General features: G+C 43.5%; 1 protein-coding gene across 2 annotated transcripts in view; it reads left to right on the forward strand.

Annotated features, from left to right (window-relative positions):
• The window catches only part of FANCG (FA complementation group G), a 249,449-nt gene extending 245,211 nt beyond the window's left edge, over positions 1–4,238 (forward strand). For both annotated transcript variants that reach the window (XM_085628171.1, XM_085628180.1), the window contains one exon: positions 3,722–4,238. In XM_085628171.1, the coding sequence (XP_085484297.1) occupies positions 3,722–3,830 (109 nt within the window). In that variant the 3' untranslated portion in view covers positions 3,831–4,238. The remainder of the gene's footprint in view (positions 1–3,721) is intronic.
• Positions 4,239–11,445: the final 7,207 nt, after the last annotated feature.

Here is an 11,445-nt window from a genome sequence, read left to right on the forward strand (position 1 = left end):
TGGTAAAGGACTCCCATGGCAAAGGAAGCCTTTTTTTTTATTTTCAAAAAGGAAATAAAGCTTTGGGATTTTCTTTTTGAAAAGAAAAAAAAAGAAATTGAAAGTGTGCTGCTCTGCTCCATCATGTTGGCGGAGTCGTATGACACACTTTCAGTGCGTTGACAAGAACTCTCGTGACAGGGGTTCCTGCCAATGTAAGAGCTGTCCACTGGGGCAAAAGACATTGCTAAATTTAAAGTAAAATGGTAAAATAAATAAAAACGTAAAATACTCCTTGATAGAGTAACCGCACTCTAATCTGGCCCCAGGTGTGTAGTGCGGCATTAATCTGTTATGGCTACTGCTAGTCTAACTGCTGAAGCCGGAGCCAGCAAACGAGAAATTCATGAGTCTTGTAATTGTGCTAGTTAAGCGTAGGATTGTGCATTGGATATGGGATCCCTCTACCCTCAGATTCATGACGTGGATTTAGGACCAGCCCATGTGTTGTGATACGGAAAAAATATTTATAAGACTGGTCCGGTGCGGTGCGTCCATTGGGGCGTTGCCCCCTCCCGCCCGCAGCTGCTGAACTTAAGTAAACTCTCAGTGTCAGTCAGACCGTCACCAGGGGCATGCAGCAGCAGTGCACAATGCACAAGTGCGCATGAGTGGGGAAGGTCGGAGAATTTTTCCTCAGTGCCCAGTCATGCACACTAGTGGCTGCACAGGCTGGCGCATGCCCATTAGGAGAGCGAGGGTTGAGCAAAGGCTCAAACCTCTGTCTCCTAATGGGCAGGTGGGCGGAGAGTAACTGTGCCCTCAGCCAATCCTGGTGCTTCTGGCAGCGCCAGGATTGGCTGAGAGGGGTTGCCACCCACTTGCCAGCAGTGATGCGGCTGTTCCTGAGTGTAGGTAGGCGCCAACGGACCCGGCGAGGCGGCGCGGACCTGCCTGGTCAGGTAGGAATGGATTTTTAATTTTAATTTTATTTTAAAACTCCCGGCACCCACGCGCAAAACCCCCTTCCCCCCCGACACCCCACCCCCCGCAAGCCGCGACTGAGTGTGTTACTGCGTATGCAAGCTCTGCCGGTGATTGTGTTTTCTCTGTGCCAGTGTTTGTATCTTTATGAAAGTAAGTGTGTGTGTTTGAATATATCCCTGCCTCTGTCTGGGGTTATAGTTGTCTGTTTGTGGTTCTGCAGGTCTGTGTTAATCTGTGGGGTGTAAATTAAAAAAATAGTCTGAACTCAGAATGACGAACCCGGACGTGTGCGTGTAACTTGCATTTGTGCGCTTTAATTCAAGTATAAGAGTGAATGAGGGTGAGAGAGGGGAGGGTTGGGATTCACTGTTCATCTAGGAATGGCACTAATCCAGCACATGCACTTTACATACTGCTGTTTTATCTGCTGGTCTTCAAGCTTCCATAAAAGTCAACACTCTCTGATTCACACCTGGAAAGTGGCGTTCATAGTGAAATGTTGGAATCTTTTACTCAGCGCTGCTGAGTGTTCCCAGCAGGAACATAAACACTCTGCTCATGTACTTACATGCCTTTACCAACACACACTCGAGCGGCTGCACCAGCAGTTTCAACATTACTATGGTCTGCTTTGCGTACATAGGTGAACTTGTCTCTAGCGTGTGTTCTGATCTCCTTTACGGAGGACAGTATTGAAGACGGGTATGTATCACTGCCGTACACCAAAGCAGTTGCTCTCTGAAGTTATCACTGAGTGACGAAAATTCTTTTTTTGAAAAGTTCTGGTGAACACACGTCAACGTGCGTCCCTGGCTCGGGTTTTAAGGTTCTCAGCCTCCCTTGGCCATTACGGTGCTTATGCGTGTAACCTTGTGCTCCAATCAGCTGTCGAAACTAGGGGTGGGCGGAATTTGCGTAATTGCGTTACGCAAATCTCCGCGAAACGGTAAAAAATCTCCGCGAACACGCAGAAATTCCGCGAACACGCGGAATTGCTTGTTCGCGATGCTTTTTTCCTGTTCGCAATTGCTGTTTGCGTGCTCGAGGAGAAATATCTCGCAAATATGCATTTTGAGAACGCGAACAAGCAAAAATTTCGCGAAATTGCGGAAAGCAGACTTTTGGGCAATTTCGCGTTCTCCGCGGAACGCGAAATTACGCAAATTCCGCAAATTCCGCGAGCGGAGCGGAATTTGCCGCCCAGGCCTAGTCGAAACTGCACCTGTAGACGAAAAATATATATGTGTAAAATAAAATGGCTCCTGCAGGTGGAAGCTCTGTTCTTTTATTGATAGCTGAGCAGAGGGTAATTGTTTGAGTGATGCAGATTTTTGTAACATGGTGTCTCTATTTTTCATGGCATAATATACTCATATAATAACCCAGAACTCAAAGAGCGTCAGAAAACTATCTGGAGAACGTATCTAAGGGGATTAATTAGATGCATTTTATATTGACTTTAAGTTGAGAGAATACAGGAAAGACTGATGTGAATGGCTGAAGGAACCAGAATACCGCCGAGTCTCACTAGAAACAACTCCAGAATACCAAAATGGATGTGGTGTGAAAGACTGCAAGTACCAGAATGCCTCTGGGTCTCACTGAAGAAAGTGTTTTAGAATGCGCAGAGAGTTAAAGGGGGTAACGTGGTTATTGTTGAAAGGGTTAATATGTGGGACCTTAGCAGGGTTTCAGTTTTCAGAGGAAGTGTGTCTGAATTGCACAGTAGTTCCAGTGAAAGCTGCTGATGTCCGAGCTTTCAAACCAGTACTGGCGGCAGCCGTACAAACCTTCTCCTAGACTCAGCGTGGCATAGGAAGGTTGTCATGGGCCCCAGTTCAAGCAGGGGATTCTCTGGTCAAGGCTGTGTCACGAGGGGCAAATAACATTGTCATAGGAGGCCATCAGGGTAGCTCAGTGGGCTGTGTGCCTGCTTGCAAGTCGGAGATAAGTGGCTGCGACTGACACAGTCGGGTCCAGCCTGCTCTTTCCCTGCACTGTACAGCACTGCACAGTCAATGAATGTATTTATTGTATAGTTAAAACCATTACAAGTGTATCAGTGTTTTCAAAGGTTAATGTGGGCAAATTATAACATCAGCATACGCAAAGATTGTCCTCTATAGCTCATAAAAATTGGCGATTTCTTAAATGATAAATAATTCAATCTTATTGCTTTTATTAACCTTCCTGCTTCCTAAAATTTGCTTGAAAATGCACCATTTTCACACTCTTTTTTCAAAATTAGGTTGTCGGACACGCTCGCTCACTGCAGTGCAATACTACAATTTTACGCCCCACCACTTTCAAATTTCACCAGCTGCCCCTGAGACTGGTACTTCAATATAAAGCCCATTGAAGGAAGTGCTATGTAACAAACAGATTATATGGCATCAAGGCAGATTGTAATTCTAATATGATCAGTTTTGCTGGTCGTGGCTGAGAAATCATGGACGTGGAGGGTACACAACTCCCACATACATATGGCACAATTATAATAAGGCTTTCGGTCTATATGTTTTGTGCATTTCATGGTCCAGGTGTTTGGGGAAAATTGTGGTAGAGTATTTTCTTGTGATCATAACCCAGAGGCATGTTTTTTCCTGAAAGTTCCCAGCATCTGTTGTTCTATATTCATATATGGTTCGCCGGCATGTGTGTGCCTGTGCAAACAAATACTAATGAAACAGTAGGCTCTTATTCCCTTCCATTAAAAATGGCTTCCCTTATTTGACATTTTTTTTCTCTTTTACAGATATCTGCCACTTTACTTAGTTCCACATCTGAAGGAGAACATTCCCGAAGAAGAAACCGTGAAAACGAAAATACAGGACTATCTCCAGACAAACTCCAAGGACTCCTAGTTTTGATTGCTCAGTCGTCACCTCCAAAATCATTCCACAAACCTTTATCACCCCTAGAATTACTTTTCTCCTGTCACGTTCTCCTAAACAGACGTAAAACATCACTTCATTAGTTATCGTTACAATTTTCCGCCTAGCAGTGCAAACTTGCCTCTGAAAAGAAAAATATTATTTGCCTATTAGCCCTACCTCTTCGCCAAACCAGAGACACCAAGGGAAACACTTGTGTCTCTTTAAATCCAGACATCTTACTGCAAAATATCAGAATGTCTTCTCTCTTTGATATGTCTTCTCTTCATCTGTAAGTTATTTGCTGTAAATGTCAAAGCCAATGGTTCATATAAGAGAAGGGTATTTCATTGTATATTTTCTGTTTTATATAAACATATATTTTCTTACAGTAATAAAGTTCAGTATGTCTTTAATGCCAGTCTATGGCTTGGCCACGCTCTGAGGTCCTGTTAAGCAAACAGAAAAGTGAGAGCGGGCAGTTTCAACCTTTAGTGTGCAGTCTGCCCTGCAGTTTCAGTGACCTTCCTTCTTTCACTCACTTCCCATTAGTAGAGGGCGATCAATTTCCCAGAGAAGGTGCTTCCCATTTTTTGAGACAGCTCACTTTACAGGTTTTTATCACAATTACATTGATCCATTTGCATCATAAATTCGAGTTGCATTTTCTGTCCGAATGTATTTCTGAAACTCTTTGGCAACAATGCTGAATTCAGCTATGAACTAACAGGCACATGCATCAAAGGAAAAACCGGTCGCAAACGGGCAGATTCTCAGAATCTGCCCCTTTGCGACCGGTATTTTTGCATTTGGGATGCATCATCCCAAATGCAAAAATCACAATTTAAGGAATCTCTAAATTGCGATTACTTTAAATTGCGATTGCATTTAAGAAATCCCAAATTGAGATTCCCTAAATGCAATGCATTAAAGTTAAAAAAAAAATTGCGATTTCGCTAATAGGGGGAGCAAATTACCATGAAGTTGAACTTCATGGTAATTTGCAAAAACTTAGAAAAATGCACTTTTGTGCATTTTTCAAAGTTTCATGTTGCGCACACACATGCCCTTAGGGCATGTGTGTGTGCAACATATGTGCACAGATCAATTTCAGGGGTGCAATAGGGTGTCATTTTGACACCCTTGCACCCTTGAAATTGCATGAGCAATTTGCGAGTACCTACTGGTACTCGCAAATTGCTCATGCAATCTCCAATTCATTCCTATGGGTCTGGAGGCCCATAGGAATGAATGGGACGGTATTCCTTAATTGCGACTCGCTATTTGCGAGTAGCAATTAAGGAATGTGTAGGAATCGCTATTTTTATAGCGATTCCTACATGCATAGGCTTTTGCAATTCCTTAATTGTGATTCCTTAATAATCGCAATTAAGGAATCGCAAAAGCCTACGTTGATGCATATGCCAGTAAGAAAATGTAATCCCCTCCACCATCTCACGTAGATCCTTGAACTTGTGAAGAAGCATTTCGGAATTTAAATCATAATTTAAATATCTTTTAGACACTTTCCAATCATAAGTCGCGAGTTCAGATCCACAAAGCACCTTGGTCGACACACAGCAGACAAGAATAACTTGGATACAATGTGTAAAGTGTATATGCAATACTAAAACCATAATAAAGTCACCTTTTCTGCGTGGTCACCCCAGATTTTTACCTTTTGCTGGACCCAATATTTTTGCTGGCTCTAGACATCTGTGCACTTTGCACCTGCTTCCAGTGATAAAGTGCTTGTGCTCATCCTTACAACATGGTACAATTGGGATGCCTAATGGGCATATTTAGCTTATCTACAAGTCCCTAGTATATGGTACAAAGTTTACCCAGGGCCTGAAAAGTTAAATGTCACTAGTGGACTGCAACACCCATCGTGCCATCCCCTACAGTGACAGTGCAAACATGACTGCAGGCCTAACATTGGTTGCCTGGCTGTGCAGTTTTAATCTGCAAATTTGACTTGGTAAAATAACCTCTTTTGACGGGCCAAAACCTTCCTTTTAAATATTTATAAGTCACCCATAGGGAGGTCTTATTGCCCATAAGGTAGGGTGTGTGGTATTTAAACGTAGAGCATTTAAAAGTTTAATGTTAAACGTGTCCTTAGATTGACTAGCACCTCAAAACTCTTTTTGCTAGGCTGTTTGTTCCCTAAGAAAACACTGGGTTGCAATATTAAATACTAATGCTGTATCTTGGGAATGGGACTATCTAGAAAAATAATGAAACAGCTAATTTTAATAGTCATTAAAAATCCTCCCAAGGCAAATAATAGTCTACCCTGAATGGGCAAAGATGCCCTCTCTAACCTGACCGAATATGCTGGGTGGGCTGTGAGCATTTTTTTTATATCAATGTGTCAAATCCTGTTTGACAGGTCTAATGGGGATTTTCATATATACATTAGCAGCGCACTTCAAAGAGGCCTCCCCTGTCACCAGCAAACGTTAGCTGACACCTGGGCAGGGTCTTCCCTTCGTCCACAAGCTCCGATCACAGTAGGCTTCTTTTTGACATTACAGTGTCAAAGATCGCTTCACAGGTCTGATATGTTTACATATTACACTTGGGGTGCTGATCAAAGGCGGAAAAGAATACCAGACTTCTGTCTCTGGGTTTAGGGGGGTCCCGTGGCTGCTTCAAACTGGATTTAGTGTTAGATGTGGGAGAACAGTAGGATTACCATATTACACTCCCTACATGCACACTCAGCCCTCAGGTTTAGTGTGGCCAAAGACTTTCGCTGTCATGAAAATGCCCAAACTGGATATGGTTTGTACTGGGAGCATTTTATTGGTTAGATTGTACCCAGGATCATGCCCACTTACAAGCCCGTGTCAGGCATAAATGCGGCACGTTGAAGCACCCACTTCAGAACACTCCTGGACCTGTGGAAGATCAAAAAAGTAGAGAACCTGAGATCTGAGAAGAGGCCTAAAGGATTGGGCCTGGTATCCCTCTTGTAACCAGGGCAAAAAGGTGGACTCCAATTGTCATTGGCTGACCTCCTGTTCAAGCTACAGGGATAAAGCAGGCAAGAGGAGTTCTTCTGTCCGGTATGCTAATGTTCATGCTGATGTGTAAATATGCCACTAAAGTTATTAGCAAATGAAAGCTTTTTTTGATGACCTCCTATTCAACTTTGTTCCCACTTGATGGATCTGTTTAAAAAACTTGGGATCCATGTAGTGGGCTTAATTTAGTAACTGTTTATGTGCTGTATGCTAATTCATCACACAGTGCCAAAGATATTACTGAACTGATTTATACCAAACCACTAAAGGCACTGACTTGGAGTAAAGTTCTAATAATTTATTCCACGTTTAATGTAATTCTGTTCAGTAGTTTTTCCAGCAGTGGAGAGCAAACTTTCCTGTGGAAGCTAGAATGGAAAATATCTTTTTTTTGCCCCCATTTAATTATCCTCCCAGACAGACTATACAACACTTGACAACACTTAGTTCCAGAGCCAATTGAGGGTCAGATTCAAGCACATTCGGGAAATAGTTTTGGCATTCTCAATACCCTACTCGTGATATAAAAGGTGACTTTCCAGACCGCATAACTAGCTCACTACTGACATGACATATTACCTTCCCATTGACATGAGGAACCATTAACGTCATTAACCTCTGTAGTGCGGTTGACGTTAACAGTTGGTGAAGTGCCCTTTTTATTTTTCTCACATATTTTTACTGACAGCTTTTTTGGTCGCAAAACATTGTACATTAGTGGTACTCGCGCATCATAATTTCGGTGCTACTAAGTCAATAACAAAAGGTTGACAGGTGCGCTCATCTCAACCACATAGTAACAGATCGAAGCATCGTTAACGATGACTCCTGCCAGGGTTACATCAGTATGCAGGGTGAGCATGCCATAGGAACAGTGAAAAATAAACCATGAACAAGCAGTCCAGAAGAGTGTGAAGACACAATTACCGTTCACAGGGGACGCACCAGATGGTCAAGTGCTCTTAAGGAGGAAATCGCTCTGCTGCTAGCACCAGAAGGATTTTCTTTGTAAAAAAAAATACATATATAATAATGTTGGAACACAAGGTAAAACTTTCCCGTATCTCAACATGAATTTTTTTTTTTTAATCACTGCGATGCATACCGCAGTGATGTCACAGCAATTGAAAGTGAAATTAGAGAGGTTCAGAAAGTTCACTAGACACTAGGGGAAAATATTTAAATAAAAAATTAAGTGGGATAGCCTGCCCAGGCATTTGGTCATGCCCTGCCTCATAGTGGGCCTAGCATGCTTTTTACCCCCGGTGTAAAATTAGGATGGTTTACCCCAAACTGCTCCATGGTGAAACATGAAGCCAACTAGACACCAGGGACAATTTCATAAAAGAAGGGGTCGGAGTGGCGCGCCCATGCAACAGTGCGTATCATTACCTCATATTGGGCTCAGCAGTTTTCAGGGGGACAGATTCGGGATTCTTTCTGACACAGGAGTGGCAAAAATATTGTGTATGAGTGTGTGTACATATACATATATATATTCAGTGAAAAAACCATAGGTTTCACACATGTTATAGTTAGCTGGACATTTTACTGATAAAAAACCATTGAAATTCCCCCGTTATAGTTAGTGCAGGCAACTATAACTCACGCGACCGCAATCCTCTGCTGATGACATATGTGTCTTTATGAAAAAAAAATATTTGTAATATATGTATAGCTAAAATTTAATGGAAGAAGACATGGGTAAATAAGTGTCTAAATACAGTATTAGCATCAGCAGAGGATTGCGGTCGCGTGAGTTATAGTTGCCTGCACTAACTATAACGGGGGAATTTCAATGGTTTTTTATCAGTAAAATGTCCAGCTAACTATAACATGTGTGAAACCTATGGTTTTTTCACTGAATTTGCAAGGTTTTTTAAATGCTAATTCCTAACTATAACGTGTGTGAAACCTATGGTTTTTTCAGTGAATTTGTACATTTTTTTAAATGCTAAGTTACATTACGCCATTCGTGGCGTGCGCGCCCACTTAACGCAGTTCGTTCCGTGCACAGTGAGCACGCGGTGCGCTTCGCGCGCCCACTTTACGCAGTTAGTGCCGTGCACGCACGGTGGGCACGCGGTGCGCTACGCGCACCGCGTGCCCACGTTACACTCGATGGGCCATGTACGCACGATGCGCTTCGCGCACCATGCGCACATGGAGGACATATTATGCGCTTCGTTGGGAAAGGAAATCGTTTAATTTTCTATTTAATTATATTGCCATGCACAAATGGTGCCCTTCGGGCACGATTTGCACACGGGGTGGGGAGAGTGTGGACCATTTTTTTTTTGAAATTTTTTTTTACCGTACACGTACGGTAAAAGTAATCGGCGAAATTTTGGAAAAAAATTAAAATTGCCTTTTTGCCCTTGGGTGATCTTTGGGGACTCCGTCATCATGGCTATGTGCTTAGGAGCTGTCTAAACAGCCCCTTTACATGTTTTTGGCCTTTGTTTTTCAACCCCCCCTTGTAGTGCGAGAGAGAAAATGGCGGCCGCCGCTTCCTGGTTTAGACCGATTCGAATGTTTACTAAGATCTAACAGCCAATCAGATTGCTATTTTCTCAGGAAATATTGAACAGATTTACACCAGACCTACAAAAGGCACTTCCTTGACCTGAGGACTACCTCTCTGCCAAATTTCAAGTAACTCTGTTCAGCCGTTCGGGCTGTAGCTGTGTCTAAAGGTCCTATGGAAAAATGCATGGGAAAAACGTGTTTTGGGACCCCCCTTTTTTCTCAGCCCCCGCTTGACGAATCCCCCCGAGACTTTCAGGGTAGGAGCGGAGCGTAGCGCCCCACCTATTTTGAAAATTTCGCGAGGATTCGTCGACCGGCGCCAAAGTTATTCCAAATAGAATGTTGCGGTTTTCCTATGGAAACAGGGTCCTAACTATAACTACCTACTGGCGACCGCCAGTAGGTAATATACTTCAAAATTATATATATATGTATACGAGTATGTGAGTGTGTGTACATAGATATATATAAACCACAATAGTTGCCTCCAAACAAAAGAACCCACACGAGGTATCATCCACCATCAAGATTTAATGGGAACTGCAGCATAGGTGGACACAGCAACCCAACACAAAAGTCCTTTCCGCCGACGCGTTTCGGGCTCCCTGCCCTTTGTCATAGGCTGTAGGTGTTGTGCAAGAAACTTTCAGCCGTTTAAGTGCACCTGGATTCCTCCCGATACCCGCCCTTGTGGGCGTGGCTATGCACATGGCCTGCTGGTATCGGTAGTGCACTCTCGTTTTGCTAATGTGAGCCGCTGTTCAGGATCTGCACCAATGTCACTCAAATAGATGCCAAGTGGGTGGAAGCGCTGCGATGTCGCATCAATGCTGACTTTGTGATGTTCCCATCATCGACACCTGGCCTGACACGGAGTTCGCTCTATGGCGTCTTCCCAGGTCCGCTGAAAACACGGCGGGGCTCTTTCTACGGCTAGGGGAGCCGTACAACATAATCCACAAGAGTTGCCTCCAAACGAAAAAACCCACACAAGGTATCATCCACCATCAAGATTTAATGGGAACTATAGCATAGATGGACACAGCAACCCAACACAAAAGTCCTTTCCGCCAACGCGTTTCGGGCTCCCTGCCCTTTGTCATAGGCTGTAGGTGTTATGGAAGACATTTTCAGCCGTTTAAGTGCACCTGGATCTGCACCAATGTCACTCAAAAAGATCCCAAGTGGGTGGAAGCGCTGCGATGTCGCATCAATGCTGACTTTGTGATGTTCCCATTATCGGCACCTGGCCTGACACGGACTTCGCTCTATGGCGTCTTCCCAGGTCCGCTGAAAACACGGCGGGGCTCTTTCTACGGCTAGGCGAGCCGTTCAACATAAACCATATATATATTTCAAAAGAATACATATATATATATATTTGTACAAAGAAAGCCAAGGTGGGGCAGGAAAGAACCTTATTAAGACTGATAGCCCTCTGAATTAAGATTGAAATTACTGCTAGATTACTTTTGATTACTCTACAGATTACTTTATGGACTACTTTTTTACTCAGTGTGATATGCCTAGATGTCACACTTGGACATTTCCTAGAGAAAAGGTTAGTTAAGCAGTTTTTATATATTTGCAGTTTAATTAGAGTTCCATACAAACTAACTCCATACAACAATTTTCAGGAAAAGCAGTCAGTGCAATCCTATGGGAGGAAATGGAGTTATCGGTTTACAGGTAAGTACTTGGTTGTTGGAGTTGGGTTTCTGGGGTTAGAACCAGGGTTCCCCCAAGGTCAAGGATGCACTCTCAAAGCACCCTCAGCGGTACTTGGGCATCTGGGTGCAAAGTGCTGAGGCCCAATGTTATCTGATGGGGGATAGGGGGCATCCGGTTGGTGGCTGCTCACAAGCAGGCCAGAAGGTTGTAGGACCAAGGCTTCTGGTGTTAGGCTCTGGGCAAAGGAGGATCTGAGTTAGCATGCAAAGTACACCCGCAGGGGCTGTCTTGGCGTCGGAGGCCCTGTTGATTTCAATGGGAATTCTCCGGTTGCAACAAACACTGCAGGCTCTGGTATGAAGATTTTCTGGAGG

The sequence above is a fragment of the Triturus cristatus genome, chromosome 2_1, assembly GCF_964204655.1.
Source record: "Triturus cristatus chromosome 2_1, aTriCri1.1, whole genome shotgun sequence".
NCBI lineage: Eukaryota > Metazoa > Chordata > Amphibia > Caudata > Salamandridae > Triturus > Triturus cristatus.